Source organism: Diadema antillarum, unplaced genomic scaffold (assembly GCF_040938485.1).
Source record: "Diadema antillarum isolate AM-2024a unplaced genomic scaffold, OU_Dant_1.0 seq00001960_RagTag, whole genome shotgun sequence".
Lineage (NCBI taxonomy): Eukaryota > Metazoa > Echinodermata > Echinoidea > Diadematoida > Diadematidae > Diadema > Diadema antillarum.
The window spans coordinates 7,763-26,646 of record NW_027272620.1 but is presented as its reverse complement, the minus strand read 5'-3'; the positions used below and the strand labels follow the sequence as shown (position 1 = coordinate 26,646).

The 18,884-nt window shown below is 37.9% G+C and overlaps 2 protein-coding genes across 2 annotated transcripts; one reads left to right on the top strand and one right to left on the bottom strand.

Annotated features, from left to right (window-relative positions):
- Window positions 1-1,311: 1,311 nt before the first annotated feature.
- On the bottom strand, window positions 1,312-12,575 carry LOC139713423 (S-phase kinase-associated protein 2-like). Its single transcript, XM_071625157.1, has 9 exons — window positions 12,511-12,575; window positions 11,155-11,368; window positions 9,916-10,057; window positions 9,141-9,249; window positions 7,580-7,768; window positions 5,679-5,939; window positions 4,997-5,124; window positions 2,413-2,575; window positions 1,312-1,537 (listed from the first exon to the last, which is right to left on the bottom strand). Exons 2-9 carry the CDS (start codon window positions 11,326-11,328, stop codon window positions 1,348-1,350), a joined length of 1,356 nt encoding a protein of 451 aa, XP_071481258.1. The 5' UTR covers window positions 11,329-11,368; window positions 12,511-12,575; the 3' UTR covers window positions 1,312-1,347.
- Window positions 12,576-13,236: 661 nt separating this feature from the next.
- On the top strand, window positions 13,237-16,268 carry LOC139713426 (N-glycosidase YbiA-like). Its single transcript, XM_071625159.1, has 3 exons — window positions 13,237-13,453; window positions 15,072-15,223; window positions 15,982-16,268. Exons 1-3 carry the CDS (start codon window positions 13,237-13,239, stop codon window positions 16,198-16,200), a joined length of 588 nt encoding a protein of 195 aa, XP_071481260.1. The 3' UTR covers window positions 16,201-16,268.
- Window positions 16,269-18,884: the final 2,616 nt, after the last annotated feature.

Genomic DNA, 18,884 nt, shown 5'->3' with positions numbered 1-18,884 from the left:
TTAAAATATCCATGATAAAACAGTATTGCAAATCATTTCATAAGTACATTTGTAGACACCATGATTGTAAGCAAGTATAACACTAAATGCAAAGGGAAGATGAGCCTGATTTGACTTTAAAAAGTAGTAGTTAATGTTACAACGGTTGTTTGCCAACAGAAAAGTCTAAATCTCCAAGATCTATCGACAAAAATTCAAAGAATGAATGACACGAGACATGTACATCAATGACATAAAACATGATAAAGATCATTTGAATCATGCTTGCCTCCACTTAACTTGGGTCATTCAAATCTTTCTTTCATGTTATATTCTGTTTTGAGTATACGATGTACAAGCACTTTTATATAATTGCTCTATCTTCTTCTTCTTTTTTTCCCAGAAAAGGACACAAACCAACATTTCCATTTCAAGCCATTTTTGGAGCAGCAATATGTTTCATTTTTTTATCATATATGCAATAATTATAATGATCACAACTTATCAAAAAAAAAAAGATACAAATTTAGCTCAACATAGTACAATCCATTCAGTGTTATGCAACTGAAAACCTCTGCTAAAAAAATAAAAAATAAAATGCAATCTGAAGACACTGTAGGCTGACTCAATCAAGGCACCTTTGGAGCAATAAATAATTCTCCCATTCTAAACCATTCAGTTCATACCATCAAACACAGCTTGGTATCTTACCACAGAAGTTGATCAGAACACAAGGCTACTTTTGGCCGGAAACACGTGTAGCGCTATCATTGCCCTAAAAGTTTTTAATAATTATCGCAAAGGACAGAAATAAATTGATACGACATCCATACAAATGTGTTGCTGCAAGATCTGGCTGCATGAAATGTTGGATGAGTGATTACCAAAACAAAACAAAACAAAACAAAACAAAACAAAACAAAACAAAACAAAGAAAAGAAAGGAGAGAGAGCAGAAAAAAAAATCCTTCCTCGAGATTCAGTCCTTGCAGTGCCTGGCTGTAGCTGCCTATGTCTGAGTGCTGTGTCCACATTTACAAGCCACACAGTAGAAATTCAGTGTGCATGTTTTATCACAATCAGTGTACAATCACTGTCTATGCCAACTGCTCTAGGCAGATAACATTGTATGAACAACTGATTCCAATGTGTGAATTGCTCCATCCAACATCTCATCTTTTAATACTTGATTGGCTGTCGAGAAATTATTTTCAGGAGTCATCGACTTGTACCCACATCTTATGTCCACATTTATATCTGACGCTCAACGATGAAAAGGACTCTGGCAAAGCTGAAGACGTGATGGACTCGTTGAAGAGTTGGCCATGGCAAAAGATCAATTGTATGCAAGTTTCTGAGTGGGGGTGTATCAGACCAGGCATTCGACTCCCCAGATGTGTCGCGGCTGCTTGCTGGAAAAGGTCGGTCTCCCAATGCTGGAGTAGGGGTAGGAGTTGATCACAATCTTGGGCATCTGGACCTTCAGGCGCTCCAGCTGAGGCGGTTGCAGCAGACCGAACACGTCGAGCGCCTTCATTGTTTTGATCTCCGTCACTGACCTGTTCAAAAGTGGGATACACAGCAAGAGGGAAATTAACTTTCATGTATTACACTCTTTCGATCTCATTGTACATTATGTAAAGGTACAAATGTACCATCAATAGGAAATTTCACCAACTAAGAATCAGATAAGTCTTATTCAGCTGACAATATGAAGGGAGTAATGATTTAGCAATTTCATCCCCAGCAAATAACTGAAGACTGCATGGCATCATTGTTCATTTGTTCATTCAAGTATTCCCTTGTTCATTTGTTCATTGATTCAATTGTCTATTTCTTGGTTTAGTTTCTTTCTCTTTGATTTTCTTTTTCACACTCATGATATCAGTGCAAGATCCATTTGAGGTAACCAGGGTACACAGTAAGACTTACATTCTCTTTAAAAATATTTCACACTTTTTATCTCAAATTATTTCACAACAACTCAATATCATGGCATATTGCATCAGCCAGACAAGTACAGGTAGAGCCTTTCAATATATTGCAAAGCAAAGTCCAAATTGTGGAAGAAAAATTTTCAGCCCTTCTGAGAACTAAGTTTTACCTTATTTAAAAAAAAAATGAGTGTTATGTCCAATCACTGATTACCCCCCCCCCAAAAAAAAAAAGAACATCAAGTATTCTATACACCAAATATTTCGTGAGGTTTTTATTTTCGCAAATTTCGTGAGTCAGGTGCTATTTCCGATATTAAAGACACACAAAAATATAGACTCTGATCCAGATATGAATGTGACGACTTGTATACATTTCTCCGTTTGGTACAGTGCTCCGCGATTGCGAATTTAACACCTCGTGAGATCGTCGGGAAGTCATGATTCACGAAAAATTTAGACTCGCTATCAATATATGGTGTATACAGTATGCAACTCACACAAATGCGTAGTGGGGTATGTCGTAGCAGCGGCTGAGTGACAGGTGGCGTAGTTCGGCCAAGTTCTCAGTGATGGCTGCCAGGGCGTGGTTCGTCAGCACGGTGGAGTCACTCAGGTCTAGCTCCACCAGAGATTTGCACCGCGACACCAAAACAGTGACATCTTTGTCAAAACAGCCCAAAGGAGAATGTGGTAGGAAGATGGAAAGAGATGGTCCAGTGAGCATTATTGGTCATTTCTTTAACCCTAAAAGGGCAAGGGGGTTGAATCAACCCCCCCCCCTCGACATTTTTTGTGACTATTTCGCTGTGCAAAATTTTTTGACCGCGCCGTTCACTGACTTTTTACTTTCTAGTCTCGCACATCTTTTGACACCATTTTCGTGAAAATCGTGCATACTGTTTCGACGCTGCACGGCCTTTTATACATGCCTGTCAGACAGAAAATGGCTCAAAAACGTGATTTTGTATATAAAGTCTATGCAAAGGAGTTTTCTCACCTTATTCATAAAGATATGATTATTTTCACTTTTATAGGCTGAAATAAATTATTTTCAGCATGATTATGCTTCAAATAGGTTGTCATAAATTTAATGAAAAAATGAAACAAACAAAAGGTCGAAAAACAAAGAAATACATAAGAAATTCATAAAACAATAAAATACATAAGAAATTAGTTTTGATACCAGATTTTTTTTCAAGTACATTGTTAGGAATGCTACAAGGAACAATGTCACCAAAAATTAGGATGCCATTAGCTTTATTTTCTAAATTAGAGCAAAATTTATGATTTCATGCATATTAATCAATACAAAATATAAAAAATGAAAAATTATATTTTTCTTTTATAGTTTGGTAGATTACGTGACAGGTAATGTATATGCCAATTTTCATGGCGATTGCGTGATCGACGGCCGAGAATCAACCCTCCCCCGGCCACAGAACACCCCAAAAAGCCTGGCCTGGTTAGGATTAAATTGTCTTCTTCCCCTCCTTCTCTCTTACCTCATATGAATGTACATGGATTGTACATTAATATATGATACATACGAAGAGTTTGTTCGCAAAAACCAATAAGTCCATTTTTGAAGATTTTGAAGTACGGTCTCTGTCATAAAGTACAAAAAAATTACCTTTTAAATGATATATTGGTCACTACATATAAAGATACATTTTTGAAGTTATGGTCGAAAGCAGCAAAAATTTTCTTATTATTCTCTTTATTTTGTTTGATCTTTAATCGCAATTATCTCCATTTGGCAAATATGGACTTATCGGTTTTTGCGAACAAACTCTTCATATGTAAATATACATCTATATAATATACATCTATCAATTTTAATCATTTCAGTTCCATGACATTTGCTCTTGTAACAATTGATCCCATGAAATATCTGCATGATAAGCCAGTTAAGCCAAACATAAATTCTTCACACAAACATAACCCTGGCCCTAATCCAAATCCTCACATTAACTTAAAGGGATCGTATAGTTTTGGTTGAGACCTAATTTCAGGTTTCTAACATTTTTTGGCGAGTTAATGAGAGACAGGATGAAATATGAAAGAGCACCTTTATTTGATGAAAATTGGTTTTGAAATGGCTGAGATATTCAAAACAGTGCGATTCTAATAAGTGTGGGACCCACACTTTATTACGATCGCTTCGTTTTACTTTGATTTTGGATGTTTCAGTCATTCCAAACCCGATTTTCATCAAATAAACTTTGAATTCCTCTTAAAATGATATGTTCTGTACTATTTCATAAGCGTTTTCTTGGTATCTCGCAAAAAGTTAAAAGCCAAGTTCTCATCTCCACCAATACTGTATCATCCCTTTAACATAAAAATAAACCCAAACACTGGAATTCATGTCACTGTCAGATCCAGTTGTACGTGTAAGTAAAGTTTAATGTGTGTAGATAGACCCTTCGTATTTCATATGGACTTAAACCAGGCACAATACTGTAAAAGTGGTTTCTTTCGCGTACAGAAACTTTCGCGGTTTCCATCGGTGCCGACTTTTTCGCGTGTCTTTAAATTTGCGGTCGGTAATGATAGCGTTGGAACAAGCGACGAGTTCAAAACATTTTCGCGTGATGTTAAATTCGCGGTTCAACCTCAAAGCGCGAAAATAAAACCACCGCGAAAGAAACCACTCTTACAGTACAACTGCTATAATTCGAATGCACAATATTAAAAGATGCTATTTCTGTAAGATTGAACGAAAAGCTGCACCATACAAAAAGTCATGGACTATGGGCGTACTAAGTAAAGAATTTCTCAAAACTGTCAAAGAAGAATCATACCTTCTCACATGCCTAATTATAAAGTTTGAAGGCAAGTTGATTGAACATGTGATTCTTTCAAATGTTTGCTAGTTCAAAAGACCAGCAATGCTTGGCACTTTACACAGTAGACCATTCTGAGCAAATATTCATGCAGTCAAGTCTAAGCAGCATCTGTCATGATACATCTCAGAAACTTCCACCTAGGTTGCCGTGTGGACCCATGTCACATTAAAAAAACAAAACCAAACAAAACCAAACAAAACCAAATAAACAAACAAACAAACAAACTAGATACCTTCGTCTTTTAGTTTCTCCCGATAGCCGCTGAGGTTGAGTTGCTGAAGGCTTGGAGACAGGACTGGAATGACCTGGGTGAGAGCTGACCGGGACAGGTTGACCCATGACATGTTCAGGCAGGTCAGTCTATGAAAATCAAAGGTTAATACAACGGGCAAGATTATTTTCCAAAGTCAGTTCTGACTCCAACTGAAGAGGAAGCGTCTACTTGTTACATAGTGATGGCGCCTCTTTAAAGAAATATTTCAACATCATGTTCATGCTGGCTTTGGTAAGTAAATCTAACTAACAATGTTTGATTCCTGCTTCGGAATTGCAACAGCCTCAATACCTTCAAGTCTGAACTGAAGACTTATCTTTTCCAGCAACTTTGTGAATAATGTGTGACACATTGTGGGAGCCGGGCGCCTTTGAATGTTTCTACAAATTAATTGCGCTATATAAATGCTGTTTCATCATCATCATCACCATCATCATCATCATCATCATCATCATCATCACCATCATCATCATCATCCTTTCTGTGCCAGGGACATATACAGGACAGTGTGTACAGTACCACTGAGGATTTTTGTGCTCCAAGTACACAAAGGATTGGAAGATGTTACCAAATCAAACCTACACACATTTATATCTTCACTAAATGTCATGCTCTGACATGAAAGCGAAAGGAAACTCACTGCTGCGCATTGGTGAGGAGAGCAACCAGTCCGCTGTGGCAGGCCAGCCGACACATGGCAAGATTGAGGACCTGGATGGAGCCGCACGCGGCAGCCAGGGAATGAAGGGCGCCCTCGTTGAGACTGCAGCTCTCCAGGCTTAGCCTCTGGAGGGCGTGGCACCTCTCAAGGATGGACTGGATGCTGGCGGGGTCGTCAGTGATGCAGGCTGACAGGTCCAGCGACGTCAGGGAGAGATGGGTGGATGCGGGGAGAGGAGGTCTACATTGGGAGGAAAGTTTAGAACATTTCATCTGTCATCTTCTACCGGTATTCGGGCATACAAATGTACATCCAAAAAACATCAGCAATGGATGAATAATAATTGTAGGAAATTGTACAGGGGAAACTCGGTATAACGAACACTGCTATAACGAGATATCGGTTATTACGAGGAAATGTTCCCGGTCCCAAATTTCCTTCCACACAAGTCTATGTAAAATGCTACTCTTATAGCGAGATCGGCTTTAACGAAATAACTGCTATAACGAGATAAATTTTGTGACTTCCAAACAAAGAAAAACATAGCCAATCAAACCTGTTATAGCGAGGTAAAGCAAAATGTCTTCGGGTAAAGCTTTACTTCGCCTGTGCTATCATCTTCCGAGATTGTAAAGCTCGATGCGCCAAAAACTGCCTTGTACACACACATTTTCTTCAGTGCACTCTAGCTAGCACCGCATGTTGTTCGTGTATGTGTGTGTGTGCGCGCACACTGATACATGCAGAAAATGTGGTGGGACGGCCATATGTTTACATGACATCATCATGACGTTTAGCAGGTGTGAGGCAATCTGATGCTGTGATTGGCTTTCTACGTAGGGAATTCCCCATCTTCACACACAAGCAGTCATAATGTACATATAGAATGTGTCACATACACACACTGCATTGTGCAGACCATATTCAAGCTTTCCACACACAACACACACCCATACCATAACCACATACCAATCCACAGACGATCTTGACACAATCGCAAGCTATATGAATTTACAAATTCAAACATCTACAATTAGTATCAGAAACACATTCTTGATATTGCATTTCATTGGCGACAAACATCTTCTTACCCATAAAGGTGAGTAATTCCCTCACACACATTATCAAGTTATCAGTATTGATGAAAGATGATGGGTAGTCCCACATGTGCAAATTAATGTCTTTATGTTATGCTTTCTTTTATGCCTACTGATGTAACGAGATATCGGCTATGACGAGGAAAACGACTTGGTCCCGACCATCTCTTATATCAAGTTTCCACTGTATAATCACCTCTGCACAAGAAAATTTGAACACATTTCATCATCACTTACAAAATATATCCAGAAACATTGGCAAACGATGAATTATTGTAACAAGAATAATAATCCCTGGTATAAAAGTAAGTTTTATATCTCTATTTGCAAAGGTCCAAAAGATACCATGGAACCATTGATGGATGTAGAGAGAGGATCTTCTCAACAGAGAAAGTGAAAGTTTTATACTTCTATCTAAACTTACATATATGCTTTAATAGGTCCAGAGATACTTGAAAAAGATGGGCAAATGGAGGGAGATCATATCTTCACAATGGAATATCAAAGAGGTTTTACTACTACTTTCCCTGCTACATTATGTGTTTAAACATACATGTCAGTTGCATCTATTAGTACTCTTTGGCCTTCAAATTAATTAATGTGAAAGAATGCACAGGCATAGTTTGTTTCTCTTGTTCATTTCTCTTACCCGGCCTCTCTATCTCTCTCTCTGTCTACTGTTGATAGTCTACTGATCCACCTTATCAGCAAGACAGCTGAAAGTGACAGTAGTCCTCACTGAATTTTGTCTCCCACTTCAGCATAAAAACTTTGGGACTTTACCTTGAAATCTCCAAGGAATCATCTTCCTCCATTGCACTTTCCTCGTCGTCTGTGTTGAACACGGGCCCGGCGATGGTACTCCGCGAAACCTTGGCCGCGGTCACACCCCTCCGCAGGATCATCCCCAGAATGTGTGGCGGAAAGTTGCGCGATGAAAGGTCAACCCTCCTCCACAGCTCCTCATCATATCTGTGTTAAAGTCAATGAGATAATCTGCTGTAATTTGGTTTCAGTGACACACATCGCAGAGAAGAAAATGAATAAAAGTGTGTTTACAAAATAAACCATGAAAAACAAGCAAGATCATGGGAGCAAAAGAAAATTCCTAATATATTATATTATCACCAGCAGAAGTTGTTATCAATGTATGTAAAGATGTAATTTCTCCAGATGTCCCTGTTCCATGTGTGTATACATACACATATACGCAATGGATAGATGCATACAGGTAGGTAGGTTGGAAGATAGACAGATAGACAGACAGATAGATAGATAGATAGATAGATTGATAGATAGATAGACAGAAAGATAGATAGATACATTGTAGAGAAAGATAACAAGCTAAACAACACATTGATAATGATTTATATGTTAAAGGACAAGTCCACCTTCATATACATAAGGATTGAGAGAATGCAGCAATATCAGTAGAACACATCAGTGAAAGCTTGAGGAAAATTGGACAATCCGTTCAAAAGTTACGAATATTTTAAGTATCTGCGCAGTCACTGCTAGAAGAGAAGACTACTACAGTGTATGATGTCACATGCATACAACTCTTTAACGAAAATAAAAAGAGAATTTCACAAAACTTTACTTTTTGAATAAAGTGCACATTTCTTCGATTTGCTACTGATGTATGTTAAGGGTAATATTATTCCCCCTGCCTTCTGAAAGAGAGAAGTCGAGTGTTCTTTTGTTGTGCGAGAAAAATGGAAATATGTTGAATTTTCTTTATTCTTTCTTTATATCGTTGTACTCATGTGACATCACAAGCTATAGTAGTCTTCTCATCCAGCCGTGACTGAGCAGAAACTTCAAAAATTCATAACGTTTTAACGGATTGTCCGATTTTGCTCAAACTCTCACTGATGTGTTCTACTAATATTGCTGCATTCACTCAACCCACATGTCTATGAAGGTGAACTTGTCCTTTAAAGTATTGACCACTTCCTATGTGAGTTAAAGTCTGACAAGTGTCCCCTGCATTATTAAAATGAAAACGAGGAAGTGGTGGTTTTATGTCTTCCTTTCCCCACTGGCAAGTTTTGGTACACAGGCAAAGCATAAATTTAAATTCATTTGCAAGAAGGCATTGAACTTTCTTGCTGCTTGTATGGTCAGCAATTATAGCTTACACTCTTTCTTGAAATGACAGTGTTAAAATGACCATTCTAATTACACCTGATTTGATAATGCATAAACATCTCATAAACATTTCATCCTCTCATTTTTGGGGAAGTGAAACTGCATCTTAGGGAAAACTCAACCAAACATAAGAAGGAATTCTTCTGCGGGCAGACGTTGTTCCAACTACAGCCCACATTTCTGGATCACTTACGCCAGCTGTCGCCACCTCCTGCTAACCTTAGCGCAGTGTGTGAGCGTCTTGATCGAAAGCCACCGGAATATTGCGAGGATGACTTCATCAGAGAGACATGAGAAAGAATCTGAAAATCAGATGTGGAAAATTAGATATATTGAATCATGTGAACAGCAGGCAGCAGGGTTCTTTATGCTGTTCTAAAAGCTATCACGGATGCAAAGTCAAAGTGCAACACAAGCGCTAGCCCAATTGCCCGGGGCAAGTGAAAATCAAAGTCCGGCAAGTGATTTGGAACACTAAGACAAAATGTTTGCCAGAATTGGGCAAGCCAAAGCTTTATAAGTCACATTTTGTCACTCTTCCCCCCCCCCCCCCCTACAAAGTCAACCATGCCGAGGCCTAAAGATGATGACTGTTTGCATAGTGATGGAACACACATTAATTTTATTTCAGCCACTTTCCAACTTCCATAAGGAAGCCCCAATGCAATGCAACACCAACACTCAATAAAATCATGTTTGTTACTCAAATGTGTTACGTGTGTCAATTAACATGTGTTGTTTATTCAAATGATTGGGTGTCCTGAAGCCCTTGACTGAATTGAGTTTCTACATTATTTTCTTATATTTTTGGACTTTCTTTTTTTTCTTTTTTTTGGGGGGGGGGGGGGGTGAAGTAAAATTCAAGTTCGGGCAAGCGTTCTGCAGCAATTTGAGAAGGGGCTTTCAGTTGTACCATAATTATGATACCTCAGTATAATAAGTTTCCGAAAGAGAGAACAGTAAAATACCTGGTTGCTTGCTGCTTTCTAGGATGCGACGCTTGCAGCTGCAGTCTGTCCCATTGTGGATGTGGTTCTGTGTGGATGTCCTCAGACTAGCAGGACTAGGTGTGGTGTGACGTATGGCATTTTTGCCTTGACCAGTAATTCCCTGAAAGTACAGAAAATCAGTATAAGAGGCATGTTCCAGAGGAAAATGTAGACATGTATACAAGTTGTACACATCAAATGTTACACGTCAAATCTAGTCATTCTAATTTCTTTTTTTACCAATCAATCTCGGGTAATAACAATGGCATGTTACAAGTTTATGGGAAAATTTTATATATTGATATAAAAGAGTTTTTTTTTGTTTTTGTTTTTGTTTTTTCTGAACCATCTTCAGATCCAGTTTGACGGAAAAATATATGTAAATGAATATGGAAATACACACTCATGTATAGAATTTAACTGTTACGGCAACAACTCTTTACACATTCTGAATCGCACTTCTCTTTGAAAAACACCATGATCTTTCCACTACAGTAAAACCTGTAAGCATTGTAAAGCCATATCAAAACTATATACCGGCTACCACATCATATCATGGGTACTAATTTTTACTACTTTTTGACAGAGATACATTTCTCTCACTAATATCATTCAAAAATCTCTTCTAACACCCACAGTCCAGTCAATCAGGACAAGCAAGGTAATACAATTGTACATGAGATGGTGTACTGTACTTCGAAAGGAAAAAGAAGAACTGCATATTAATCTCCCCCTACCCATTATTACAAAAACTAAAATACACACATACACACAAAAAGAAATTTAAAAAAAAGGAAACTACATTGTGTTTGGTCTTTTTCACACGAGGCATACAGAAAATAAAATTTAGTCATTCATACTATGCTCCACACTGGCACAGGTCTGATGGTCCAGGACCAGGACCAGTAAAAACCACTGTTTGACCAGTAACTTTTTTAGGAATGGACCAGTTAAAAATATGGAAAAACTGGGTACCTACCGATACTGGTCTGACAGACAGGTCTGACCAGCACGGCAGTAGGAAAAACACAAAAATGGGTTAGAGTGCAGCCCTGGTTTATAATAGATATTAAACAATTTTGCTGTTGGGCAGCTAAGGAAAGCATCCCTACTTCCTCACCCCCCCCCCCCCCCCCCCAAAAAAAAAAAAATAATAATAATTATGCTAATTTAGGAAGAAGAAAAATAGAGCAAGATATCTTGCCACACCCTTCATACCTTTGCTACACTAGCAGTCTTTCCTTTCAGTTTTTGGATGCCTTGCTTTGCACCCGCCTTGTCTTCCATGACGGACAATTCCTCCACCCCGAGGTCTTTGTAGATCTCGTCCGTGAGGTTGGGATCAAAGTCCCAGATGACCGACGGACCTACGTCACTCATCACTGCAGCCATGATTGTGACTCCACTCCAGTGATACCAACAGCTTCACATCCTGCGAAATGGGTGTCCAAACAAAAGTGAATTGTGAAGGTAGGGAGTTTCGAGTGAAGGCATAAAAGAAATTGGGTCATACCGGTACATCTACTCAGTACAGATCTTAGGTGGTCTAGAATAGTAACAAAAACAAAACAAAACAAAACAAAAATATGCACCAAGGACATCACAAGGTTCAACTTCCCATGCTAAAATTTGACCGTAGGACTGGCATAGGCCCTATATCTAACAGTTTACCAAGACTCTATGCAGAAGCAGACTGCATACTAGGTTTATGTATGTTATGTAGCAGGCAGTCAAATTATTGGTTAGCGCTAGCCTTTCTACTGACTGTGCACAGCTGTGTGTGGTCATCAAATGTCATATATGCCCATATATGACATAATGCCAAATTATAACCTGTTCCGATTGGCCCCTAACAGGTTAGGCCCTACTATTCACAAGGCCTGGTGTTGGACAGTATCCAAGAAGAAAAGAAGAAGAAGAAGTGGTAGGCCCTAGTAGATGTAGTCTGCTTAGACAGTCTACTCGTAGTAGGCGCCTACTGTGATTGAGGTAAGCCTATTGATGATTCGGCTAGCTAGCTAGGTAGAGAACTCTGTCTGTGTCATCTCTATAGCCCGACCAGACGCTGTAGTACGCTGTGCGAATACAGCGACTGGCGGTGGGCTGTGTCCTGTGTATAGATACAATGATACAGTTAGTTAGTGCCATCTAAACACTAATCTGCTACCTCAGCCCATCTCTCTCTCTCTGGAGTTTGAGTAGATCTAGATCTAGATCTACTTTGACAATTATGCACATTGCCATCATACTAACCATACCAAGGAGGTACCATTACCTCCTTGACCATTGGCATTATTAACGGTTAGCTATAGATTTCTACACCGTAGGCCTACATCGGCACGCATCCCTATATCGCGGTCATGCACACTGTAGCGGTATTTTGGTCGTCGCTGTGCGTCTGGTCGGGCTACACACAATACAAACTGTACATAACCATTTACAGCAAAAATTAGGAGCGTAGGCATACTAGTTTTCTCGAGAGTGCAGGAGTGCTTATTTAATCAATTACTGAATAGTTCATACAGCTTTAATGAATTAATTAGATCACTCAGGTTTCAAAGGCAGTGATCTTACCAGTGACTACATCCAAGGTTCATCGACAAAACGGATTTTTATCGCGCAGAACTCGGCATACTCTGGTTAATACTGACCATCTCCTTCCGTGCATATGCCCTGAAAGCTGTACTTCCCGCGATCAATGAGTAGCAGCCAATGAGAAAGCGCATTTGGTGAACGTCATCACGATAATGAATAGACTGGGGGAAATCCCGGAAGTTCAGTACGCGCGCTTTGTTTTGTTTACAAACGCACACACCACAGAACTCTTCTGTGGCACACACACCACACCGGTACACACTCTATGCACCGACGATGCACTCATACACTGATTACAACGAAGCATGTAACGACCTGAAGTTGCGCAATTCATTGAAATCTTCCTTCAACGCTGCGATGCCGATGAGATCTAGAGGGCATATATTATGTCTGTGTACGTACTGTCATATTTCATTCATCATTCCATTTGCTTTGCGGAGTAGACAGTCTATTTGATCGAGTAGCACTGCTTCAATATCCACAAACTTACATGAATGTATATCTACTTGCAATATTATTAAGTCAACGTGCATGACAATATAGTTAGTGGCACCCGTGCATCGCCGTCAGCGCAGCACAGACCTGAGCTCAGGGACGACCTACACCGGAACAGTGCAACCAGGGAGATCTACAACTGAACAGCTGAGTCCTACCCAGCGGATCCCACGGATTCATTAAGTCGAATTGCTACTTCGTGCAACGATCATGGCATCCAACAAATCTAGCAAAGACACATCTCAGAGTAGGACCACTGAGGAGAGGGGCGCGAGTCGTGACGACTCTAAAAATAAGAAGCAAAAGAAGGAGTTCACATTCTTTTACACCTCAGAGTCGCCATTCAGTCAGTTTCACCCTGCAAATTTTGAGGTCGATGGGGTGCAGTACACTTGCGCAGAAATGTACATGATGCACCAAAAAGCAGGTGAGATAAGATGTGTGACGGCATCTAAACTAGTTGTTCTTTTTTTTTTCTTTACTAAATAAGATTGTAGCAGCTCAACTTATTTCTATATTCGACCTTAATTAGTGAGTAGGTGTTGCTATAGACAGAAAGATCCGTCTGTCCGGAGGACTCTTTTATATTTTGCCGTTAGCGCTGTCCTCCGTAGGGGGATCCGTGAAGCCAGACGCAGTCTCCGCGGAACATTCCCCGACGGACAGATACAGACCGATCTTTCGGTCAAGTGTTGCTACCACTACACAATCATCATCATACAACTCACTAAAAGATCTATTTATATACTACAGGGGGTACTTGAGCTGAGGAGCTGGGAATAGCAAGAAAGGACAAATCTATCGTGCTTGATGCACTGTATTGCAGACAGAGATACGAAACCATGACTACAGTCTCATCTTATCATTCATTATTGGTGGGTTTCATATGAGGCATGATCAGCAGTATTTTACCATTACCAGAAATGGTGATGATTGGTATTATACCATTACATGGTCAGTGGTATGGTATTTTACAAATGGTTTCATAATTCTATCCCTGTTGCCTGTCCTGCTGTTCAGGCATGTATGCAAACAAAAGTACATGTATATAGAATCCACACACTCGCATTCGATCTGACGATTAATCAAGGAACTTTTTATTATTATTATTATTATTATTATTATTATCATTATTATTATTATCATTCAGTTTCTCTCTGATGGAAATTCAATCTTCCCCTTACATATCCTTCATTCCTGAACAATTCTGACTCTAAAGTTATCTAAAATGAAAACCTTTTTCACTCATTTATAAACTTGTATATCATTTACTGATTGTTAGTGATAGCTTAACTTAATATTACTAGCATTCATTTGCATTGCATTAATATGTTATTTTGTATGTATATGTGATGCATATCCTGATAATTCTGTCAATCTTGAAATTTGATTTACTGAAAAAATGTGACAAGACCCTACAGAGCTAAGCGGCCTGATTAGGACATATGTTGCCAACTATTGATTTTCAAATTTTACCATCTGATTCTCCAGACTCTATGATTTCTAGTAATTTATAATTATTTGTCCCACTTTTGTAACTTATGTATCTTCCAAGGAAACAGTGAGACAACCAATCACAAGATTTTGAGTAAATTTGCTTTAAACTTAAGATGAAGTCAGATATTATGGACCAATTGTAATTGAATTTGTGATGAACTGCATGCAGTTCATCACACATTGAATTACAATTGAACCAGGAAAGCGCAATTACCATGAAAAACTCGAACTTTTTTGAATGTGAGATATCAATAGCACTTCAAAATCTAGACAAATTACTTCATTTGGACATTAGAAATTTCAGATAAGAAAAAAAAAAAGATTGAGTGACACATTTATAACAGTCAGATTACACAGCTTATTGTACAATTTCCTCTGCTTTATTGTGGCTTGTTCAAGGTAATGCGGTGATAGTCGCATAAATTGTATATAAGCTCATATATATATATATATATATATATATACCTGGTACTTTTAAATAATTGTCCCTACATTCCTAAGTAGACTATCACAAAGGCCTTATCTTCTGCGTGTCTTTATTTGCATAGTATTGTTCGGAGACACAGCTATAGCAGCGCAGATTCTGACTGCTGGCAAGCCAGGTGCAATGAAGGCTCTTGGAAGGAAAGTACAGAACTTTGACGATGATGTTTGGAAGGAACGCCGGGTGAAGATCGTGAAGAAGGGCAACCTGGCAAAGGTAGTGACTTTATAGATCACTTGCTGTACAATTATCTTTGTCACATCACATTCATTATTGTTTTTTGTGCTTTTAGTTCTGTCAATGTGCTGTCAAAATGATTTACTGCTTTGAACATGGCAATCTAGCTAACTTGAAATCAACAATACTTTCTATGCTAGAATTTCTCTCTCCTTTTTTTATACCTAGTGGTAATGCAAGTTTAACAAGTTTGTCAGACCACAAACAATGAAAAGATATGCCATTAAAAAATAAAAATCTGAAGACATAATATTATTGCATTGAATTGATTTGATACCACTCAGACTGCTAAGAAATTTTTCTGCCTCTTCCATTATGTGTTTTAAAAGTATTAAGTGGTAAATGCATGTATTGGTTTGTTTGTTTGTTTTTTTTTTGTTTTGTTTTTTCCATTTCTGTGTACAAAGAGAATAGAGTAGGCATTTTACTTGAATCCCTGTAAAAGAGCTGAGTTCTTCATCTCAGTAGATGTGTAAGATTAGTGTCTTGCAAAATTCATGAAAAGGTAATGTATCTCAGGAGAACAGTTTGTTTTAGTAATAATTCATGCACCAATTGATTGTCACAGGCTTGTATGTTGACTATTTAGAATTGAAACTCGCCAAAGTTAACCATAGGATATTCTCAGCGCTTATATATCTCTGCTCTTATTTTTCATAAATGTCATCCTGTGCAGTAATGTCATAATCAAGATATTATTTTGATATTCAACTTCCTACTGGTTGAATCTCCTCCAGTTTTCTCAAAGTGAAGACCTCAAGGAGAGGCTGATGGCCACAAAGGGGACAACCCTGGTCGAGGCAAGTCCCCGGGACAGGATCTGGGGGATCGGACTGGGCAAGGACAACCCGAAGGCACTCAGCAAAGACACATGGAGGGGACAGAATCTCCTGGGGTACATTCTCACAGAAGTCCGGGAGGAGCTGGAAAAACAGTCCCAGGAAGCAAAGAAGTGAACGGGCACAAACTCTGGTTGGGACTTTCCTATAACAAATGGACATGGACACACTCTCTTTGACAAAGCTCGACGAAATGTGATTAGCGTCATAGCAATAAGTACAAGTTTCTTTTTGTATTTCATTGTTTTTAGCCAAACCAAATATTCTAGACTGCTAGTGTAGTTTAGGCCATAGTCAGTGTCAGTGTATACAAGTGTATGAATGACAATGATCTTATTTTTTATTTTTTAATCATGGCTAAACTCAAACACTGAGTAATTGGTGTTTTCATGTATTTATATCAATGGAGGGCTACTTGTTAATCAGTTGCAAAACGTTTAAGTCATGTATGCTACAATCATAATTGTAATCGGTATTATCTATCTGATAGTATTTTTCAGGGAGGATTGTAAAAGTGCAATTTCCAATACCGGTGATTGATGTGCAAGAGTATTACAATTATGTGAACATGATTCAGTATACCCTGATATGATCGTAATAGTTAATATAAGATGTACCTGTCTGGAAAAGTATCCAATTTGCCCAGTGGCATGTCAAAGATTGTAATCTTGAATCTTTCAAAGTTATTGAAGATGTTTTCAGACCAGAACAAACATCTCAATTGGGTATTTTGTTTCACAACTGAGTTAAAAAACAAAACAAACAAACAAACAAACAAAACTAAGGTTTTATTTTATATTTCTTCAGGTGTTAGGAAGAGCCCTGGATGTCCTCATGAACTAGAGGCAAGACAGAGAATACTAACAATGACCTGTCATAAATGCTATGCTGATAAAGATCTTTTAAAAGGTACAATTAGTTGATTTCATAAGGGGAAAAATGATGTCTAATACTTCTTCAAAAATTAAAGTTGCCGCTGAATTACATTTTGTCCAGATATATTAAGTCTTTAGAGTTTTTATGAGATACAGATTTTTTGTTGTAGTGATACATACAGTTGTATTCCTATAAGTGTTATGGTGTTCTGAATGGACCTAGTGTGTGTTCATATGCCCTATCACCTGTATTTCTATACACAAAAACTTTAAGAATTGATGATCAGGAGCTGTATCAGGCTTTTCTTTTGACAATTCAGTTTTATTCATTTGTTCTTACTGTCTATTGGTTGTGTGAGCTATGTTTGGACATGTCCAGTTCCCACACAGAATCTAGTATTCCAATTAGTTAAACTAAGAATTGAGACATCTTGGCCAACCTTGTTGTTAATGATCGATGTAATTCTAGACACACCAAAAAAAAAAAAAAAAAAAAACCAAACAAACAAAACAAAGAAAACATTTCCACATCTCTTTTACTGCTTATGAAGACGAAATTTTGATTCTTTAATAAAGATAAATGACAGTACTGAATGAGGCCATGCATTAAACTCCACAATGTACAAATTTATTTTTTTTAAATAGATAAACTAAAGATGAAAATAAAATACGAAGTGCAAACATTCTGAAGATTCAAATTATGATTCTAGGTGTTTGCTACATGGGTTGAGTCTACTTTTAAAAATTGTCCTCAGTTTGTATGTTTGTAGAAAATGTTTATACATCAGTTTGTACATAGTAGGAATGAAATTAATTTATGGTAATGATGCTGATGTTCTTTTGAAATCAGCATTTTTATCTAAGAAGCAGCGAAATGGCTATTCATTTGTAAATGGCCCCCACTTACATAAAAAGAAAAAAGAACAGCAGCAATTGTGTAAACAGGTGATTCCACCCTGGCTACATTATATTGATAGTTAGTAAAGAAGAAAGCAATTGTTACCTCAGAATTTTATAGCACTGTCAGCCTGGTGAGACAATGATTAGCACTGTCAATTGCACAGATCAGTGTATTCAAGATCATTTTTATCATTTTGTATCTACATAATCTGTCTCTGTAGAATTTCAAATTTGTATTTTTTAGCAACAAAAATGTTTGTCAGAATTATATGTCTTTGTTGACTCAAAACAGGGTACCTTGTGATAAAATCTAATTAAAACACTTTGAAATTGGTGTTTGCTTTTTTTTTCAGTTTTCCCTTGAATATTGTGAAATATTACCTCAACCAGAACACCCGACATGGAGAGCTCCCCAGTCGTTCAGCAGTCATGGAAATGTTAAAAGGAAATAAAACCCAAATATATGTTTGGATTGAATGAATACGGCAATATTCATAGAACACATCAGAGAAGTTTGACAGAAATTAGGCAGTCCATTCAAAAGCTGTATGAACTTTTAAAAGTTTCAGCACCGCCATTGGTGGTTGAGAAGACTACAACAGTTTGTGACATCACGCAAGGAGGATATAGGGAAAATATGAATAGAATTCTGCAACATTTATTTTTAAATGAAAAGTACACTTGACCACCTATTGATACTGAGCTATATGTAATGTAATTCCCTGTTTTTTGGTGTGTTTGTTTTTAATGAAGTTGAGCGCTTTATCATCATGCTGGAAAAATGAAAATAATTATGCTGGATTTTCATGACATTTTCCTTACATTGTTGTCCAAGCATCACCGTAATAATATATGTTGCAGTTATCCAGCACTGGCAGCACCAAAACTTAACTAAAAACTCAACATTGAACAGATTGTCCAATTTTCCTCACACTTCACTAATGTGTTCTCCAAATGTTGCTGCATTTATTCAATCATGTGATTATGTGGGTTTTATTCTTCAAGGAATGTGATATAAATGTAGTG

What these genes read in the sequence shown, in the direction of transcription:
- LOC139713423 (XM_071625157.1), bottom strand. Translation starts at nt 11,328, where the DNA reads ATGGCTGCAGTGATGAGTGACGTAGGTCCGTCGGTCATCTGGGACTTT. An exon ending in AGACTGCTAGTGTAGCAAAG is followed by an intron (nt 10,058 to 11,154) that starts GTATGAAGGGTG and finishes CTGTACTTTCAG; the next exon opens with GGAATTACTGGTCAAGGCAA. An exon ending in CTCCTCACCAATGCGCAGCA is followed by an intron (nt 5,125 to 5,678) that starts GTGAGTTTCCTT and finishes TGATTTTCATAG; the next exon opens with ACTGACCTGCCTGAACATGT.
- LOC139713426 (XM_071625159.1), top strand. Translation starts at nt 13,237, where the DNA reads ATGGCATCCAACAAATCTAGCAAAGACACATCTCAGAGTAGGACCACT. An exon ending in CATGATGCACCAAAAAGCAG is followed by an intron (nt 13,454 to 15,071) that starts GTGAGATAAGAT and finishes TTATTTGCATAG; the next exon opens with TATTGTTCGGAGACACAGCT. An exon ending in AGAAGGGCAACCTGGCAAAG is followed by an intron (nt 15,224 to 15,981) that starts GTAGTGACTTTA and finishes AATCTCCTCCAG; the next exon opens with TTTTCTCAAAGTGAAGACCT.